We start from the raw sequence: 20489 nt of genomic DNA, 5'->3' as shown, positions 1-20489 counted from the left end.
CTGCACGTCTCTCACGTAGGGGCTGGGAAAGTCAAGTCGTCGCAAGCGGCTGGATGGGCAGGTCCAGGGGAGGGGAGGGGGCTCAGGATGGGGGATGCCGAGCAGGAAAGGGGCTCCCGGAGCCTTTTTCCTTCCCATCGCTCCAGCTCCATGAGGGTGGGAGAAAATACATCAGCAAAGCCACAGCTCCAAGGTCTGGTACCGATTAACACACGCGTGTTTGTGATGGGAGCGCAGAAACGGGCTCGCTGTGCGTCCGCGAAGGGGTCCGAGAATTGCAATGGGAAGAAGGTGGAAAAGGGGGGGATGTAAGAGGATGTGGTGTGCGCTTGTGGGAGCGGGAGGTGCGGGGAGCTCTTCTTAGAAGGAGACAGTGAAAATATCTGGAGTAAGGAGGTGGCTGTTTTATCCAGCCTTTTGTAGAAGAGAATTTCCTTCCCTTTTCTGTTTTGCATTCACCCCCGTGACGCGCATCAGAGCTGATTTTGTAGCCGATAAAAGGCACAAGTGTCTGAGCTACTTCTAAAAATCCTCCTTGAGCCTTTCAAAAGCCATCGCTGACCTTGACTTACCTGGCTAGATGTCGATAACGAGTAATGAATGCGCACTGAAATCCCTGATAGCTTTTCACCAGTGGTGAAAAGAAATGATGAATTAGGTCTTTGTGAAGCGCTGAGAGCAAAACACTGGTTTCTGTTTCATCCCTGATGCAAAGTTTCCTGGAGGCTTTTGTGATTTAACTGGGTTTAGGCTCATATTCCCATAAAAAGTAGCTGCTCCATGCCCTGGTGTTTTGGGAGGTGCTTCCCGGGTCTGTAAACAGATGCTGTTGCACAGTCCTAGCAAACCGAATTGAAGGGGAGATTCCTCAAACACAGGTGTTTAACCCTTTGGAGATGGGATGTGTGCACAGCTGTCTGGAGATAAAGGGACACGAACAGTACCTGCCAATATCCCTATTGTCCTGCAATGCTGTTATTTTAATGGCCCCAAATCCTCTTGGCTCCGTTCCTTGAGATCCTTTGTCTGTGGGCAGGTAGGGAAAGGAGGAGTGTCTATTCAGGTATTATTCCTTCCCCCTCCCTTTATCTAATAAGTGGCTGTTTTGTCATGCGGACTCGTATCCCCAGGTTGATTGAAGATGTGAGGCTGTTAGAGAGGAAAACAGTATTTTTCTGGGTACACTGCACATGTATTTGGATACATGCTACATGGCCCATGTGGTGTGGGATCTAGATCCATCCCTTGATACCTCAGTACCAAGAGAGATCACTGCTTGCTGCTGGAAGCAGTAGGAGCTGGTTTGGGCTTTTGAAGTGTGGCATTGGGTGGGGAGGCAGGTCCCACAGAGGGAGCGGATGTGAGGGCAGAGCCAACCTGAGGAATGTGGAATATTTGGGGGGGGGGGGGGAATAAAGAAAATATCTTATTAGATAGTTTTCTCATCTCTTTCTGTATGTGCTTTGGTGACCTAATGATGGGTGGCTCTGCTCTGCCCTGCTGAGTACCAGTGCCAAACCTATGAGCTTGGTTTCTTTAGCTCTTGGATTATTTTTTTTCTTGGAAGAGGAGGGAAATTCCACGTGTTTTGCATACTCTGGATACCTCTTAATTTGTTTGCCCTTCCCAGGTCTACACTGAGAATAACATACCCCATCTCTACCCATGGGGAAACCCTTGCATCCCCAAATCACTGTCACTCTCCTGGTCTCACCTGCGGGAAGCTGGGACAAGGCAGGCAGAGCGCTCTACCCAGACCGTAATTAAGCTGCATTTTATGGCTCTGCCACCAGCCACTCACTCCCTGCATTCCTTTCCCATGAGGTCTCCAGGCTCACCGGGTGGATTGAAGGGTGGCTGAGAAATCCCCTGAGGGTCTCGTCTATCCCGCCTTTGCTGGGAGGGCTCTTGGCGTGTCACTCGCCATGAAAGGCGGCTGGCTAATCCAAATTCCATTAGGCATCGTTGAGATCTTCCTTTCCCCCTATTTAAAGTACTTGGCTTTGTGCCTTGGCCTTTCCTGCGTGCAGCACCATGTGAGAAGCAGTTCTGCAGGGCAAACCCTGGAGAGGAGCAGAGATGCTGCCACGTGTTTCCGTGGTCCATGGGGTGTGTGGTCCTGATACATCCCATGGCTCTGAGAGCTGGCTGTGGGGGGCTAAAATAAATTCCCGAGCTGCGTTCCTAGTCCTGTAACCTCAGCAAATATCTCTAAAGTGAACCAGGAACTTATTTCTTAAAGGATTTAGAGAGGGAGAAGCAGTTTACCTGGGCATCCTGGCAGCTGATCTGTCTGCGTGTTGGTCATGCCATTCAGGTGAATTGGAGAGGAGCTTCTTTTCACTTGCCAAGTCATCACTAGGTGATGCTTCTGGATTTATTTCCAGCTGTTTGACATGGACTCTCTTTATAATAAGAACAAAACCCCCGCTATCTTAAAATGGGCTTATGAGGAAAAGGTGATAAAAGGAAAAAGGGATACTTTTAAGTGCTGGTGGTTTTGTAGTCATGCCCTGCTCTTCTTCAGAAACAACAGTTGGTTGCATTTGTGTGTGTATCAGCTAAAGAGCTAGCAAAAGTTTCTGGGAGATGCTTTCTGGGTGAAGATCTTGGTGCAGACCTGGCATTTCAGCATGGCAGCTGTGTCTGAAGTGTGCTGCTACAGAGACTTGGCCAAAGTCCTTGGGCCATCCTTTAGCTTTTTACAGAATTAGCCAAACCAGGGGTATGGGAGGTTTGCTTTGGTTTTGCAAATGAGGAAACTGAGGCACAGAGGTTCTGCGGGGAGTTTAGGGCTGTTGCTGGTTCCTTTCCCACTTTGCAGCTATCAGGATGTTCTCCTTGCTGTGGTTGTCAGGATGTGACTCCTGTCGCTTTCGTTGCATGCCACCAGGGTGAATCTGGGTTAGCATGGCTTAGTTGTGTCTCACTGGTGGGCAGCTGTGAAGCAGTGTGCCATGCCCTGACATACGCTCATTCAGCAGATCCTGTTGCAGAAATGAGTCAATGGATTCACCTCCTCAAGGTTTTGATTGTCCAGATGTGTGAGAGGGATGCACAGGATATACTGCAGAGACGATGTGCATGGGGAGCAGAGGCTTTGGATTTTCTATAGCTGCTGAAGGTCTTGGGGGAAGGCTGGGTCAGGAGCCAAGTGCCTTGTAGGCTTGATATAAGGTGAGCTGGAGGATTAATGGATGCTCATGTTGCTCTTTCTCTCTTCTTCATAGCCTGTGGGCCACAGCTTGCCAATTCCCCCACTGTGATAGTGATGGTTGGCTTGCCAGCCCGCGGGAAGACCTACATCTCCAAGAAGCTGACTCGCTACCTCAACTGGATTGGTGTTCCAACAAAAGGTGAGGCTTGCACTGGCTGCCTGGGGAAAGCATGAGCTCCGGCCCTCAGGAGTTGCTCTAGGAGCTCAGTGCCTTCAAGAGTGTGAGGTAGTAAGAGCTCTTTCTAAGATCCCATGAGCCCAATATCCATGTCCTCCCATCCCAGTCAGGTTCTCCTTCAATTTGAAGACCAAGGGATGTCCCTCAGCTTTTTGCTGTAAGGATCCCACTTCTTAAGCGGGATCTAAGGATGCCCATCACTAGAAAGTGTTGTCCGCAGGAACTGCGCAGCTGAGTGAAGCTATGCTGATTGACTGCTCCTGGTATTGATGTTTTTTTGCCTTTTCCACACAGTTTTCAATGTGGGGGAATATCGCCGTGAGGCAGTGAAGCATTACAGCTCCTATGACTTCTTCCGCCCTGACAATGAGGAGGCCATGAAAGTCAGGAGGTAAGTGTGGGCACTGCGTGCATGCTTGTACTTGGGTCCTAAATGGGTGGTGAAGCCTATGGTTACCTGGCTTGTTTGGATGAGAGGTAAAGAGAAAGGCTGGGCTTTAGCTTCAGTTTTTCCTGTCTGCCCAAGGAGGCCTGACTTGGGTGCCAGGAGCTGAAAACTGAAGCTGTGTGGGCTTGGTAGCTTCAGGCTCACCAGTGCATCCTCCATCAGTGGTACCCTAAATCCACCTTCAGGCTCAGTGGTGTAGGATATGAGGTTTGGCCTCTGCTGCTTCATCTACCATTGCCTCTGCTATGAAGACCAGCACACTGCTCAGCACACATCTCTTGTAGGGATTTTTAGCAGAGTGTGTCTTTCCTAAATGTCCCTGGGGATGGGGAGGTGAGGAGGAGGAGCTGCAAAGCCTGCCCTCCTTTGTGGAAGTCTATGCAACTGGCTGCCACAAGCACCTCCGAGAACATCAGGATCATGTGTCTCCTCTTCTGCAGGCAATGTGCCCTGGCTGCTTTGAGGGATGTCAAGCTGTACCTAACGGAGGAGGCTGGCCAGATCGCGGTAAGCTCAGATGCGCTCCGTGGCGTTTGACAGCAGTCCTGGTCCTGAAGGTGCTGTGCACTCAGGGAGGACTCGACGGGGAACGGGGCACCCTTGGTGCTAATCAAATCTTTGCTTTTAAAGGTTTTTGATGCCACCAATACCACGCGGGAGAGGAGAGGGATGATCCTAAACTTTGCCAAAGAAAATGGGTTCAAGGTTGGTACCACCAGGCTGCTGCTTGTGTTGCATGGTCCATGTTAGTGTATGGGTGGGGTATCTTCTTTTGCTAATGTATTGTGCTCACAATGCTCCTGTATAAGGGAGATTTCATTGCTGGGTTTGATTGCAAATATTAAACTCTTCCTTCATTCCCATTACTGAGCTCTACGAAGAAAAGGATGGGAAAGGGGCAGAGGGAGAGCCCTTTGGTCAAACGGGGGAGTTTGGGTTGAGCAAGGAGCTAGCTGAATGTTACAAACGTTATTGCTGGCTTTCAGTTGAGCTTTGCTTTGCTTTGCAGGTGTTCTTCATTGAATCTGTCTGCAACGATCCCACTGTAGTTGCCAGCAATGTTAGGGTAAGTGTGGAAGTGTCTTCCTTTTGTTCTCTCTCTCTCTATATATATATAAGAGCAACCTCACATTTGCAATCCCTGTTCCTCATGGGGGACTTCATTTACCCAATATCTGTTGGAGGGACAACACAGCAGGACACAAGCATTCCAGGTGGTTCCTGGTATGTGCTGAGGATAAATTCCTTTCTTAAGTGACAGAGGAGCCAACAAGGAGATGTGCTATGCTGGACCTTGTTACCAACAAGGAGTAGCTGACTGGTGGGGAATGTGCAGCCTTGGCTGCAGTGACTGTGAAGTGGTGGAGTACAAGATCCTTAGAGTGGTTAAAAGGAAATGCAGAGAACTCATTACCCAGGAGCTGAGGAGGAGCAGGCTTTCAAGGATCACCTCTTCAAAGCTCAGGAGCGATGCATCCCAACAAAGAGGATGTCAGGCAAAAATATCAGGAGGTGTGCATGGATAAACAAGTTGTTCCTTGGGATTGAGTGCGCCCTCAGAAAGTTTGCTAACACCACCAAGCTGTGTGGTGTGGTTGACATGCTAAAGGGAAGGGATGGGATCCCAGGGGACCTGGACAAGCTGTGTGTAAGGGAGGCTGTGCAAAGTTCAACAATGCCAAGTGGAAGGTCCTGCCCCTGGGTTGAGGCAATCCCAAACACAAACACGGGCTGGACATAGTCTGGATTTAGAGCAGCCCTGAGGAGAAGGACTTGGACGTGTTGGCTGATGAGAAGCTCAACATGACCCAGTAGTGTGCACTTGCAGCCTGGAAAGCCAACCCTATGCTGGTGCCTCCCTAATGTGGTTAGGGGTTTAAATCCCATTGAAGAGCTGTCAGATTTGGTGTCTTCACCTATATGCAGCTTCCCAAAATCTGTTGGAGTCTGCTTTGAGAAGAATATCAGATCACCTTGCCTAAAATTTTGGAGACTACAGTGTAAAGCATTGCTTCCTGGCTCCTTTAGGAGCTGCTGGATCTTTGATTTCCCACCAGCAGACCTCCTTTGCCTGCTAGACTTGGCTAGGGCAGGTAGACTTTAATTGGTCTACCTAGGCATGATTAACTTTTATGAAAGCATCCTTTTCTCCACTGGGCTGTGCTCCAGCCTTATCTCCAGTTGCACATCTGAACTTTGTAGTGTCTGGGAATGCATCGCAAAATACTGAAAGTATGTGAGAAGAGTATTGTCCTGCCCCTGGGATGGGCTCCACAAAGGGTGCTGGGTTAGGGCTGGAGGATGGCTTTTGGTCTTGCTTGGAGCTGGTGTCCCATGATGCTCTTAGTGCTGAGATTGGTGTGGAAAATACGGTATCACCATTGTGTGTCACTTGGTTGCGTTACCCTGTTAGCTTCAGAATTGCTTATGAAGTTACTAATGTGTAATGCTGCTGCTCAAACCTAAATCTTCAGGAAGAATAACCTGTTAAGAGTGTTTCAGCCATAACTTAGTCCATGAGAGTTCTGAATATTCATTCACGTTGTCAGTTTCCAGCCTCTTTCTAGCAAATAATGCACAGGAAAGGCTTGAATGTTATGTTGCTGCCTCAGGTGGTGGACGCCCAGGTTAACCTCTCACTCCTGGGAGCTTTATTCACTCAAAAGGCACAGGATAAGCATCTTGTCTAAACACACGCACTTTTAATTCTCAGCTTCAACTGTTTAAACCTGATGCTTTCCTTTAGCCATAAGAAAGCTCAGTTTTCCCGCTGTGTTGGATGGTGAGGTCCTACCCCAGTTCTTGGGGAGAACATGAATGGACTGATATGCATCTCTACTGGTCATACAATGGTTTATACCAGACTTTCTCAATGTGTGCTTAGAGTTTTGGGTCTAGTCTGCTTCTTTTCTCTCTTATGATAAGCAGTGACTGTAAAGTGGCTCAGCTGATAGCTGGATCTTGGCAGGACTTTGAAATTGGAGATTAGCATGGTCTGACTTGGAAAGTTTCCTAACCTCTCCTTGTGGCATGTTTTTTCCCTTACTGCAGGAAGTAAAATTGTCCAGCCCTGATTATCGTGACTGTAATTCAACTGATGCCATGGAGGACTTCATGAAGAGGATCAACTGTTACCAGGCCAGCTACCAGCCACTCGACCCTGATGACTATGACCGGTAAGAGATTTTGAATTCTGAAAGGGCTTGAATGCCTTTGTTCTCCTAGGAGAGGACTAATGAATTATGGAGCTGTATTTCACTTTGTATTCAATGTATTTCACTCTGTCTTCAAATACATGGCTGCACCAGAATAATATATGGCCAATATATCACTATGAATTCAAGATTCTTCATTGAAAATGCTGTTTTTTCCCAGCCCTGTGCTGGGGCGTTGGGTGCTGAAACTTTCTGTGGCTCTTCTGGGCTCAAAGGTGCTGTTTTCAATCTTGTTCTACCAGTCTAAATACAAAGGCTTTGGGAAAACATTTGGGTTTGAGCGTTTGTGAGGTGCTTTTGTCACTGTCCACCTTAAAGGAAGGACTGCTTGGGCAGGCTCAAACCACAGGATTGAGCAAGCCCTGTGGTTTCCGCCTAGTTGTGTGCCCTGGGAGGACCTTTGCTGTCCTGCATGACCATGCAGGCACTTTTCCACTGCTCACAAATACATCTGTGTGCCCTGAGTGGATTACCCCAGTTCTGCTGAGCCCTGCTCTGGGGAGGAACGTGCTTCCTGCTGTTCGTGTTTAATCCTCTTTACTGCTGCAAGGGAGGAATGGTGATTATACCAGTGTTACTTAGCTCTCCATGAATGGCTGTTGCTTGTTGGCTTCCAGTTGAAAATACGCTGCAGGAAATCCTTTTAGCCGAGTGATTGTTGACTGAGGTACCTCAAAAGGCTGTTCATCCAAGACGGTGCTTCTTTCTTCCTGTTTTCCTTACTGGCATCTGCTCATCCTCACTGCTTTCTTTCCCTAGGGAGCTTTCTCTCATCAAAGTCATCGATGTTGGCCGGCGGTTCCTGGTTAACAGAGTTCAGGATCACATCCAGAGCAGGATCGTTTACTACCTGATGAACATCCATGTCCAGCCTCGCACCATTTATCTCTGTCGGCATGGTGAAAGCGAGTTCAACCTCAAGGGGAAGATTGGAGGTGACTCAGGCCTCTCCAACAGGGGCAAGAAGGTGAGAGAGAAGGGAATATTGCTCTGTGGCTTCTAGGAGTGATTTGGCTGTTGATGCTGCGCATTGGGTTAAGTGATCTATCTATAGAGCTGGTTATATTCAGGTTCAGGCACAACCTCAAAACAAGACATTCCAGCCACCAATGTTGCATGTAGTTAGGGGCTAACAGAGGCTACAGAAATCCCTAGGAGAAAAGGGTATGAGTGTCTTAATTGAGCTTCTTCAGACCTTGCCCAGTCAGGGCAGGATGCAGAAGGACTGCTGCCACCCTTTGGGTAGGGATAGCCAGCTCCGAGGATGCTTTCAGATTGCTCACTACTTGATTCTTCAATGGCATGGTCAAGTGCTTCAAGGGTAGTTAATAGCTACCTTGGCTTGCCAGACCATTTTGAAGCCCAAATGGAGTCCTTTGAGGTGTGACTGTATAGGGAGATACCAATTTAGCTCAATGACAAATAAGCAGGGCTGTAGTAAAGGGTAGCCAGGCATCTAAGGTGCCCTGTTGGGAGGCTGTGGATCAGGAATCAACCTCTTGTTTTATGTCCCACAGTTTGCCCGGGCACTGAACAAGTTTGTTGAGGAGCAGAACCTGAAGGACCTCAAAGTCTGGACCAGCCAGCTAAAGAGGACAATCCAAACAGCAGAAGCTCTTCAATTGCCCTATGAGCAGTGGAAGGCACTCAATGAAATTGATGCTGTAAGTATCTTTGCATTAGGATCATGCTGGTTGCTGCTTGGCAGAGAGCGGTAGCATCAGCCTTTTCACTTTCACAGCCTAAATCTTGCTTTTTTTGTGGAGAGATTTTTCCTTTCTGTTGGAAAGGGTGTTACTTCTGCTGCAGTACTTGAAACATGTCTTCTTATCTTGGCATCTACTTTGTGTAGATGCTTCAAGATTAGCTTGAATGAGCAGATTAGAATGGTTTTTGCTTGGAACTGCTCTGTACCTGACTACTCAGAGGGCTGTAGATGTTGCTTTGGAGAAGGTTTTGCATGTTGGGTGTGCTGATGTTTTTTAACTTGAGCATGTCCTTTAACCTCATGGATGTCCTGTTCTGGCAGGGGGTGTGTGAAGAAATGACGTATGAAGAAATCAGGGAGCAGCATCCAGAGGAATTCGCTTTACGTGATCAGGATAAATATTACTACCGCTATCCTTCTGGGGAGGTAGGTCTGCAAGGAGGCCTTCAGAGATATGACTCCTTATCTTACTTTAAACCTGGCCTTCTCATCCTCATGCTGTCCTCTACATTCAGAGCAGGGGAGCAAGAAGTGTTCCAAGAAAGTAGAGTCAAGAAAGGTCAGGGCACCTTTTGCATTGGACTCTTGTGAAATCATGGTATGTGAACATCTCATTGAGACATGTATCACTTAACAAGTAACCCCTATGAGTTTAGTAGTGGAAGGAGACTGGAGGTTTCCAAGTCCAACTTCCTCCATTATATCCACTCAAAGTGTTGCACTGCCCCGGTTTCCTTTTTCATTTCCAAAGAAGCAATTTCTACCTCTGCTCTCAGTATCATTCCCTAAGGGTTGATGCTGATACCTCTCTTTCCTGGCAATCTGCTTTCAGGGTGTGACACAATGAGGTGGGAATTGGCAGGCTGAATGATACTAGGTTGTGAATGGGGCTTTTTATCCCCCTATTAAGGGTCGCCCCCAGAGGCATTTGGGAAAGATCTTTGGAGATATCATGACAGCCTGTCTAAAAGGAAACTGTTTAGGTGTCTGTGGTCCCTTCTGGCTGCCTTTCAGGTTCTTCATGAAGTCCCTCAAACCCCTGTTTTTTTTTGTTTTTAATGTTGCTTTGGACTTCAGAACTTAAAAATCCTGTAGAAAACAAGTTTTCAAGATGATAGACACTGCTCAAAGCCCCTGTGCTTACCTCAGTTACAGTCCTAGAGAGTTTAGTAAGATGTGAGTGGCTTTCTCCTTCGACCCAAAGCAGTAGTCATGTTCCAGAGCAGCCTGAGGAAGAGGATTTGTGTCACTTTGCTTGTTTTTAGCAGTAATTGTGCTGGTTTGGTCAGAGGCATGAAGTCAATAGGTGTACCAAGGCAAGGACCATTGATTCTATGCCATATCTCCCTTCTTTTCTTCTGCCTCAGTCCTACCAAGATCTGGTGCAGCGTCTAGAGCCGGTCATCATGGAGCTGGAGAGACAAGAGAACGTCCTTGTGATCTGTCACCAGGCTGTCATGCGCTGTCTCCTGGCATACTTCCTTGATAAGAGTGCAGGTGAAGTTCCTGTCCTTGGGAAGAGGATTGGTCCTTCTGGAAGAGGGATGATAGATGGGGTTCTTAGGAGATAAGAGATGCGTTCAGGTCTGCTAAGGGCGTGAAGTATGCATCTCTTGGTTTTGGGTGGCCTTAGCTATTGATGAAGTCTAAACCTGCTTTTGGAGAGGGGATGGGATAATCTTCCTGCTTTGCTTTCTCTGCAGATGAAATGCCCTACCTGAAATGTCCCCTTCACACAGTGTTGAAGCTGACCCCAGTGGCCTATGGTAAGGGGGGATTTATTAACATGCCAAGGGGTTTGACTTGTCCCTCTTCCTGAATTCAAGCTACCTCTGGGAGAATAGATGGAGTCTGGGATGGAGACATCCTGTGCCTGGTGGGTTTGCTGATGGCCTCTCTGTTTCCTTGTGCTCCTTTCTGCAGGCTGCCGAGTGGAATCCATCTCACTCAACATTGAAGCTGTCAACACCCACAGGGATCGGCCAGAGGTGAGTGTGGCTTTTCTTCAGAGCCATCCCTTGATGTCCCTCTCCTTTCCCCTACAGTGAGCAACAAAGATGCCCAGGGTGGGCATGGGGAGGTTGCTCAGCTGGGTACTCGGGAGTGCTGCTCTAGGACCAGAGCATCAGATGCGTTCTTGTTTTGCAAAGATGTGGCCTGTTGAGGGTTTTCCAAGGGAAAATGACTATTGCATGTGTCTGCTTCCCAGTGTGTTTGCTCAGATTAAAGCTGGCCCAGGGAAAGCTCCTCCCTGGTCTTTCACTTTCACCTGTGCAGTCATCCACTCACCTGAGCAGGGAATGGAACCATGGATGGAGAAGGTGACTTCTCCCAGGTCTCCCAGATGGCTGGCAGAGCTTGGGCTCAACACTTTGCCCAGTATTTCCTGCCTTCAATGGTTTTTTAACTGGCATGCCCACAGCTCTATGGGATTCTGTAGAGTACAGGGTGGTGCTGCTGAGCTGGTGATGGTATAAAGAGAGGAAACCCTTTATGTGTAGCAAAACTCCTATAAGGTCAGGTCCATCTGCCATGTGCTCCACCAGGAGCTCGAAGGCCAGAGCAGGGGGATGCAAGCTCAGTGTTAGGACAGGGCAATAATCCAAAAGGGACCCCATGGACCATGGTAATGCCCATGTCCCAGCTGCTGGGACCTTTCCAACTTGCGCTTAGTGATGGTGGAGCCCAACTGGATGTTGGGCGGTTGGAGCCGTCCCCTTTTGGCACACATCTCCTTTCCTTCGCTTCCCAACCTTGGCAGGCACCATAGGTGGGGAAGCCAGTCCTTCCCCTGCCATGGGGGCCATTGATGTACTCCACCACCCTTGTTGGGGATGGCAGGAAGGATGTGGGTAGGATGGAGTGAGACACACGTGAAGCGCTTGACCCCCACTGCTCGGCTGCACCTCCATTCCACCTTGCTTGTTGAATTGGAGCTTGGCGTGGTGCTGACCATTGCTGCCTGCTCTGCCCTCACTTTCCAATCTTCCTTATCAGCCCAGGCTGGCTTGTCCTGCCTCTTCTTGCTTTCACACCTCTCCCTGGGTAGGAGGGATGAGCTTTGAGGAGGAGACAGATGGGCACCTCTCTGTCATGCTAAGTCATGCTTTTTTGGCAGTCTGTATTTACTTTTTTTTGAGGAGAAAGCCTGTCTCATTTCTCAGTTCAGGGCCTCTCACTTATTTATTTTTCCCTCCTTTCTTGGGCAATCATGCTGCGTTCTTGAACACCTTGTGTCCACAGCCTTTCGCTGCATCCTGTATACATTGACAGTGATTTGTTGGGAAAAGCAGAGGCTGCTTTAAACAAACACAAAAACCAACCTGCTTTATTTTATTTTTTTTTTCCTTTATAACTGTCGCCTTCTTACCTTTTTATTTTATTTTTATTTACTTTCATTTTCTTTGTCTCACTTTAATTTAGGAAGGAAAGAAGGGACCTAACCCGCTCATGAGACGTAATAGCGTTACCCCTCTAGCAAGCCCAGAGCCCACCAAAAAACCTCGCATCAACAGCTTTGAGGAGCATGTGGCTGTTTCTTCCGCCCTGCCAGGCTGTGTTCCTCAGGAAGTGCCCTCGCAGCTGCCGGGACAAGTTAGTTGAACTCTTTTGGTTTGCTTTGTTTTGTTGCTATTCTCGTTGTTTTGTTGTTTGTTGTCCTCCTGTCGCTCCTGAAGCTGGGGACCGGCTTGCACTTGTCGCAACCTGTGCTGATGCATCTTTCTCCCATGGCTGCTGTCCCTCCCTGCCTTGTGTTGGTGCAGGAGCATTCGGTCACTGTTGATTCTCTTGAGTTTTGAGAGTGTCATAAACCACCTCTAAAGGTCCAGGCTGTGTTAATTTGGTGCCTTTGTTATCTGACATTTGTGGTGTCGACCTCCTGAGGAGCTGTATCTCCAGAGTGGGGCTCGTGCCTTCCCCCTGGATGCACTTGGCTTTGCTGTAGACCTGGGCATTGCAATAAAGCAGATCTTCTCGTGCTTCTCTCAAGAAGGAGCTGACAAAAGTCATCGTTGCCTGAAGAGGTCTCTTCCTTTCTGGAATGACGGGCAAAATGGACCAGAAATGAATAGGAGCCTCTTGGCATATTGAACTTGGTTGCCTTCTGCAGCCTTGGGTGAAACCCCATGGCTAGCTACTATGATGCTCGTGTGTCCTTTCCTCTTTCACCCACCCATGAAGGGGTGTAGAAAGAGATGATACTTTGCTTGCTTCACACTTCTCCAGGAACAACCCCCCCTCCCTGTGCTCATTAAGGAGCTGGGTTGGTACCAGAAAAGCATATATATATATATATATATATATATATATATAGACACACACACATACACATAGGACCCTCTTTGCCATGCTGCCCTTCCTGCCAGCTGCCTGTTGGATCTCACTGTCTCACCCAGCCCCTCTTTGCATTGTCTGTGTTGCCTGGTGTCCTCTTGGCTAGATCTGGGGCAGGTTAGGAAGGTTGCTGAGTTCCTCCAACCGTTCTACTTGGTGGCCGCTTTGCATAAGCCTTCCCACCCCAAGCACCAAGAGGGGCAGCTCCATCTTTCTCTTGGTTTTAAGGCTTTGCTTGGGCTGGTTGAGTCTTGCACCAAACCCTTTGCCAGCTTTGGGTTTGGAAGCTTTTGCTGTTGGTATGGCCCTTGCTCCGCCTGGTGTCATCTGCCTGGTCTCTTGTGCAGCATTACTGACACCTGTTCTCTCTGTCTCTCTGCAGCCTTTACTAGGGAAGGCATGCCTGTAAGTACCTTCTTGCATCTTATTCCCCCTTTTACCCCTTTTTCCATGTCTCTTGCCATCCCACCGCTTGTTGTTGCTGTGAAACCTGGCCAAGGCATGGGCTTCTTGAAGTTAGTATTTCTCTGTGTGGGATTTGTATGCATCTTAGGAAGGATAAAGAGGGAGATGATGGGTGCTGCTTTGTCCAACCACGAGGTATTCTTGCTTGATTAAATGTCTTAATTTTGTTGAGAAATAAAGCAAATTACCATTTGCCCTTTATTGATAATGTCTAAATTCCCTACCTCCTTGGTTAGTCACAGGATGGGAGATGCTGTTGGGTTTTCCCTAAGTTCTCTCCTGTGTGATAGCATGGTGTACTGTAGGTGATGGAATTGTTGGGAAGGACAGGCCTCCTGAGTCTAAGTTGTGCCTATGAATAGTCTGAGAAGGTTCTGACCTCAGCCCCCAACAGGGTTTTATCACTGGCATAGGAGTGTGTTTTCTGGAGCTGAACTGATCCTGGGTCCTGGCATCTGCAGTTCTGCAAGCCTGGATTTTGGGACCAGTGAGTCTGGGGACAGTGAGTTTGGGAACAGAGTAGATGCAGGGATATTGTTGTGTTCTAGCTCTTAAGAAAGCAAGATGGCTTGAGCTTTTAATGTGCTAATTATGAATGATTAAGGCTTTGACAGTTTGACTTAGTGCTGTTAGGTCTTTGTGTAATAGGGACAGATTTGAAGCCTTCAGACTTCATTCTATGTGATCAGGCTGAGAGCAGAAGTTACTGAGCTGTGCTCAAGTGTCTTCTCAAAGACCAGGGAGACTTTGAGGCTGAGCTGAGGCTGGGGCAGTGCCCAGGGATCTTTTTGAGCTCTATAGGCCAATTCAAATCAGCCTATGGGCGTCTCTGTCCTGGTTCATTTTGTGGGCTGAAGATAGAGGGATCTGCTGCAACACTGCCAGCCCAGAACTCAGCCCTGCTTACACATAACGACTGGTGAACCTCATGTTTCTTTCTCTTTCGGAATAAACAGTTTTGAGAAGCAGGATGTTAGGAAGCTCACACTTGATGGATGGGTTGGGGGAGGTCATCATGCTCATAATCCTGGGCAAATGTAGAGGTGGTGTTGCTCAGCATGGCCTGCATTCCTATGCTCCTTCCCTTGCTGCTCATGAGCACAAAAGCCAGTGATGAAGTGTCTGGTTGTGGGTTGTTTTGAAAGCATTTTTGTTTCCTTATCCATCCCTCCACCCACCCTTTTCCCATTCATATTGTAATGAATAACAGTGCATGCCTCAGTGCTGGCTGGGACACTGAAAACACGCTCCAATGCTGACTCTGGGAGATGGCTGCATCGCATCAGGGTCTGCTAGACCAAGAGCTCTGCTGGAGCAGGCAGGGATGGTTGTGCTAGTGTGTGACTCACAGGTTGCCACTGAGGGACTCATGAAGACACCCTAAGCTAAGGGCTTGGTGGCATTCACGCTGCTGATACCTCTTGGAGGCTGTTGTCTTGTACACATGACCATCCCTCACTGTGTCCCGTCACAACATGTATGGGGTGAGGGGAGGTGGAAGGTACCTCCTTCTCATGATGTACCATGGGACTTGGTTGGCAGTGGGTGCTTTGTTGTATCAGCCCTCACTGTTGGGGTCTTGACCCCCATCGAGGAGGACCAGGGAACACTGGAAAGGCTGGGGACATGGTTGTGTGCCCCAGTCCTCCTGGCTGGGGGATTGAGCTGATCTGGGGCCATGGGACTACTCAGCATGATGACTTCTGTTCCTTTTGCTTGGTTTGTGATCCGAAGTGCACTTTTTGACAACGAGCTGATCCCCTCCCTTCTTCTTCCCTTCACTTTTCATGGCTTAAAGAAGACCCGTTTGTCACTTTCTCAAAGTTTTCTCTTTACTAATATTTCCAAGGTAAATGGCTGTGGTGCATGTGGCTTCTCCCAACCTTCCTCCTGTCTCCTTAGATAACAGCTCAGCCTGCTCTGCCTCATAGCCTGGTTATATTCCTGGTGCTTGTAAGAGGCAGTTTAGGTAGTAAAAGCAAAAGAAGTTGAGAAACCTTCCTAGCTGCTTCCTAGTCCTTTTCTTCCTGCCCTGTTTCATGTAGTTGTGTGAACTGGGAAGTGTCCTTGTTGTGACCATCTCCCCTTGGGTTTTTCCCCCAGCCGCTGCCCTGGGGGCTGGTCCTGCTTGTGTTTAGTTGCTTGTCTCTGGTTTTGTGGTCCCCACCGCATGCTGGTGGGTGCCCACTGTCACCACTCGGCACCAGGCTTGTGTCCAAAGCAGCTCTAGGGCCTGTGAAAGCTCGTTGAGTGTCATTGAGTGCTGCTGCCATAGTGGTGTCTGGTCCCCATGCTGACTGCTCAGTAAGACTGGTGGGAGCAGCCTCTTCTTGACAGTGGCAAGGATGGATAAATGGCAACCTCCACAACCTCCACCTTGGCAGGCAGAGGGTTGGCACTGCCCACCCTCAATGGGAGCAAGAGAGATGTTTAATTGGGCTCCTTAACACCGGTGGTCTCCATCACCTTGCCTTGCATGGTCCAAAGAGCAGCTTCAATAGTGCAGACCAGACAGGGTGGGAGGGTTGCCTGGGGTTTAACTCAGTTTTTAGGTATATCTCTGTCAATCTCCCACCCTGTAGTTAAACCCAAATGATGCTTGAGGGGTGTGGGTAGCAAGTCAGTGCATCCCCCCCATCTCTCCTTGGGTGGACAATGTCCTCTCCTCTGTGATGGATGCTTTTGTAGTGACCCGTGCTGTGGCTTTCTGTTACTAGCCTTTGTCCCCTTGTTGATATCTATGTAGAAGATGGGTCTGACCCAAGCACCACCCCAACCACTGTTCTTCCCTTCTCATTTCAGAACATGAACACCTCGCAGAAGCTGTCGTGACTCCGTTGGCGCTGTGGCAATGCCAGTGGCAACACCACCAGCTTCCCATCCTACCGCCATTTCCAAAGCTTGCTTATAAACCAGTCTCCTCCATCTGCAGCGAGGTCGACCCTCATCTGTTTCTACCCGTGCCCGTTCATCTGCAAACCGCTCTGCTGAAGGAGGGGAGAGATGCAAGAGAGCAGAGGAGAGGAGCTGAGCATCCCGGGGTCACCACCAGATCTTTAGGCTGCAGCACTTGCTCTCCTCTCCAGCCTCCTGTTTAGATCCTAGCAAGCTGTAAAGTGCTTCCTAGCGCACAGGAGTTTCATTTCCTTCTGCAAGCAGTTTTGATCTTCTTTTGTAGAGATGACTGGTACCCATCCTTCTCGGGGTGGGGTGTGTATATATGTGGATGGTGCGGGGTTAGCAGAGAGATGGGGGGAAGGGGGGGGAATAAATGGGTTTTGCAGTTTTTTATGATTATTATTATAATTATGATTAATTCCTTTTCACGAAGTCGTTTAGCCAAGCTGCAGCCTGTCGCACACCAAGCCTGGCTCACCCAGGCCTGCGAGCACTAGGAAGGCAGTTGTGTTAAGTCCTTCACAGTGAAAACTTTGGGTTTAACAAGGAAAGAAGACCCCAAAACATCTTTTGTTTTACTCGGTACACCTTAAAGGGGTTTGCAGAGAATGTAGATCTGCTTCTAAAACTGGTTGTGAGCTGTCAGTAGCATAGGGGAAGCCACACCAGTGGTGGTTTGGATGATGCTTTCATCTTGGGCAGCACCATGGAATGGTCCGAGTTAAAGCATGTGTTGATATGGGAGGGGAAACTGAGCACTGGTTGAGGTGCTGTGCTGGTACTTCATCTCCTCTTTGCTCTTCCTTAGAGGAAAGCGGAGATTTGGGGCAGTTTAGGGGTCAATCCCTGTGTCACTGCAGGTGGACAGGCTGAGCTGGATGCATTTTGCAGGCACACAGGTCTTATGGAGGTGGCCAGAGGTCTGGCTGGGATGCAGAAAGCCCTCTGTGGCTGCAGCAAGCCACAAGAAGGGGACAGTTTTGTCTGTGTTCTCTCTTAATTTTACATATATACATGCGCACACGTGTGTACATGTGTATACCTAGAAACCGCTTGGGTTTTGCACTTTATTTGCGGCAGGAGCATAACTATTTTAGTTTTTATCTAATTGTGCCCCTTAACAGGGGAAGCCTGAATACAGGCAGCTTCTTTATTTTGCATGCTGGAAAGCTGGGACTACAAAACTAGTTGCAGCATTCGAGGTGTGTGTGTGTGTGTGTGTTTGGGGGAGAGGTCTTGACTTGGACTCCATCAGCCAACTCCCAGGGGTTTGATATGCAAGATCCCTTCTTGGCAGCCTGTCCCAGGCTGTGAGACAGCAGTTATATGGCAATTAACCACTATTGCTTTGTGCAAAATCAGTGGATTTTTGAATATTAACTTTTTTTTTTTTAGGGTTTTGGGTTGTTTTGGTTTCTTTCCTCACTGCTATATACACCATCTTCACCCTCATCATGCTTTTTCGGCTGCACGGCTGAGCTTTCCTCAGGCCTTTATGTAGGAAACAACATCCCTACAGCCAGGAGCAGAGAGGTCTGGGGAGAAATTATATAATTTTTTTTGGCATGTATATGTGTTTGCAGGGGGTTTGGTCTGTTCTTCCTTTGGGAAAAGGTGAACCACAGTGCCTAGAGCTTCAGCCTCATGCTTGAAGCAGCACCAACAGCAGGAGGAGACCAGAACCACGCTCAGTCTATATCCCACTGGAGGAGATGGTCTCCAGTGCCCTGCCCGTGTGAGCTTGTGCATATGTGTATTATATTCCTGTACAGATGAAACAAAGAACACTTCCCCTCCACCCTTGCCCTTTTTAGTTTAATAATCACATTAAAAGCAGCCATCTCCCTGTGTGAGCAGTTGACATCTGCCCTTTTGGTTTCTCTGCCTTTGAGAGAGAGAGAAAAATGAGTGTTTTTGGAAGGCAAATTGCTTTTTGTCAGCCTCCTTCCTCGGGGAGTCTTATCTTTCTCCTCCTGCTATGAAAAGATAAGCCGGCAAATGCAAACATGACATCTGGCTGCCCCGTGATCAATCCTGTACACATGTAATTCTGCAGATGTTTTGGTGTGTATTTGTGTGTATATTTATATATATATAAATATATATATATAAAGAAATCAAACAGCAAAAAAAAAAAATTGACCTTAAACTTTCTCCCTTTGGGAATAATAGAAGTCTCCATAGGTCTACAAAAAGATGAAATTTCAACCGGGTGTTTTTTTTCCAGCAAGGGGAAAATTAGTGTTTGAGCAGCAGAAAGGTCCCTTCATACTGGAGGGGTTGGTAGGAAGGAGGTGGGATGGTGTCAGCCCCATCCCATCGCACTGCCCCCACAAACTCACTGCCCATTGCTTTTGGTTAATGGAGCCAAGGACCAGGCAATGATGGTGGATGGGGAGAAAGGGACTCTTCAAACCACACAGAGGATTTCTTTTCCCTGCTACCTAATTGTTTTGTTTCTTGGTTTTATTTTCCTTTGTGATACTTGAATTTATTTTTTTAACTTTTGGTTTTTGATAGCAAAGCACTCTTTAATTTATTTAATGTATACTGCAAAGCTTGGAGAGAAGCGGGTAGTTCCTTGGGGGGGTTGATTTGTGGTATGTTAACAGTTCTGTATATGTCTGGAATAATTGCCTGATATAAAGCTGTGCCACCTTAAAAACAGGGTATGCCTTTCAGAAATTTGTATATTTTGCAGTTGCTGGACCAATAAAGTATCTTGTTGAAATACAGACATGGCCTGGTTCTTCCTTGTGTTAGGAATTACACTCTTGGGCCCGTCTTGTGTGTAGCTTGTGCCATCCCGTCCTGCCTCACATGTATGTTCCTGTGCCACATAACCCAGAGTGGGTTTTCTGAGGACCCATTTGGATTCCATTGCTTGATCCTTTCTTTCTGGCCATGTTACAGCAGTTTTAAGGTTTGTGTTATGGTGAATGAGGAGCTCATCTGTTGAGTTAAGGTTGTCATTCCTCCAACCAATCATTAACACCTACTTAAATACTCAAGCTCTGCTACGGCACTGTTGAGTATACAGGTGATGTCCTGCCTAGATCTTCATCTAGGCAGCAAGTTGGGTAAGACCAGCCATTTATTCAGATATCTAGTACAGTTCCTAAACCCAAATACCTGCTAAATGAAGCCTAAGGGCTGGACAAGACCTGTCCTCTGAGATCACGGCTGTCTTTGCCCTGAAGGCAGGAGCACAGAGGCCTCCCTCAAGCAACACTAAACTTCCCTGCAAAGATGGTTGTTGCCCTTTTTCTTTCCTGGGTTCAGAGAGAAAAGATGGGGAAGAACAGGGAAAGGTGTGACTTTGTAGGGATGCCCCATAGCACATCATGGGTCTATGCTCCCCATGCAGTAGGATGCTCATCCCCCTCAAGCAGTTGTGCATCTGAAAGCTTGTTGGGAGCAAAAGGGGCAAAGAGGTGTGGACTGCTGTGCATTGCAGCTCGGCTCTGTGCTTAGCCACTGCTGGCTGATGTACAACCCTTGCTCTCATCTTCCCTGGGCTTTCTGAGCAGGTTGAACCTTGCTTTGGGCTTGCTGTGGTGCAGCCAGGGTGCTTGGGTGCCATCTGCCTTCTGTCTCCCGCTTGCTCTTTGCAACAGGGACCCTCATGGGAGAGGGGAGGCGTCTCTGGTTTTAACCTTGAGGCATCTGCATTAAATTCTCCCTAGGTGTACGTGCAGACTGGGGAGGCTGCAGGGCAATGCCCGTTCCTGCAAGCACCCTGAGGGCAGGGAGGGCCTGTGCCCCAGAAACCACACGATTATTACTGTTTTTCAATTATTCTTCTTTCCAATCTCCAGCAACCCGTCTGTCTCCTTGACCTAAGCCTTATTGTAGGGCATGGAGCACAGCCTTGCAGAGAATCTCACAAGGGTGCTGAGGCTTTGATAGTGCCACCAGGCACGGTGGGCTGAGATTCCATGTAGCCATAACAGCAGCACTGCTCCTCTGCCTTCCCTGGGCTGTTCTGAGGCTGTGATAACCTTGTCCTTGTCAAGGAAGCACAG

The 20489-nt window shown here is 48.2% G+C and overlaps 1 protein-coding gene across 6 annotated transcripts in view; it reads left to right on the top strand.

The window, feature by feature from the left end:
* The window catches only part of PFKFB3 (6-phosphofructo-2-kinase/fructose-2,6-biphosphatase 3), a 41800-nt gene extending 23945 nt beyond the window's left edge, over positions 1-17855 (top strand). For 2 of the 6 annotated variants that reach the window (XM_062624758.1, XM_062624753.1), the window contains 16 exons: positions 3231-3356; positions 3690-3786; positions 4284-4350; positions 4474-4548; positions 4853-4909; positions 6895-7019; positions 7818-8025; positions 8576-8722; positions 9088-9192; positions 10134-10263; positions 10470-10532; positions 10690-10754; positions 12190-12360; positions 13484-13506; positions 15365-15415; positions 16369-17855. In XM_062624758.1, coding sequence (XP_062480742.1) covers positions 3231-3356; positions 3690-3786; positions 4284-4350; positions 4474-4548; positions 4853-4909; positions 6895-7019; positions 7818-8025; positions 8576-8722; positions 9088-9192; positions 10134-10263; positions 10470-10532; positions 10690-10754; positions 12190-12360; positions 13484-13506; positions 15365-15415; positions 16369-16375 — 1517 coding nt within the window. In that variant the 3' untranslated portion in view covers positions 16376-17855. The remainder of the gene's footprint in view (positions 1-3230; positions 3357-3689; positions 3787-4283; positions 4351-4473; positions 4549-4852; positions 4910-6894; positions 7020-7817; positions 8026-8575; positions 8723-9087; positions 9193-10133; positions 10264-10469; positions 10533-10689; positions 10755-12189; positions 12361-13483; positions 13507-15364; positions 15416-16368) is intronic. The other 4 variants (XM_062624755.1, XM_062624757.1, XM_062624756.1 and 1 more) reach the window with 4 other exon arrangements.
* Positions 17856-20489: the final 2634 nt, after the last annotated feature.

This window comes from Pezoporus occidentalis, unplaced genomic scaffold (assembly GCF_034315485.1).
Source record: "Pezoporus occidentalis ecotype Australia unplaced genomic scaffold, CSIRO_AGI_Poc_V1 ctg270, whole genome shotgun sequence".
NCBI classification, from domain to species: domain Eukaryota; kingdom Metazoa; phylum Chordata; class Aves; order Psittaciformes; family Psittacidae; genus Pezoporus; species Pezoporus occidentalis.
The sequence above is the reverse complement of the archived record's forward strand: the minus strand, read 5'-3'. Positions and strand labels throughout refer to the sequence as shown.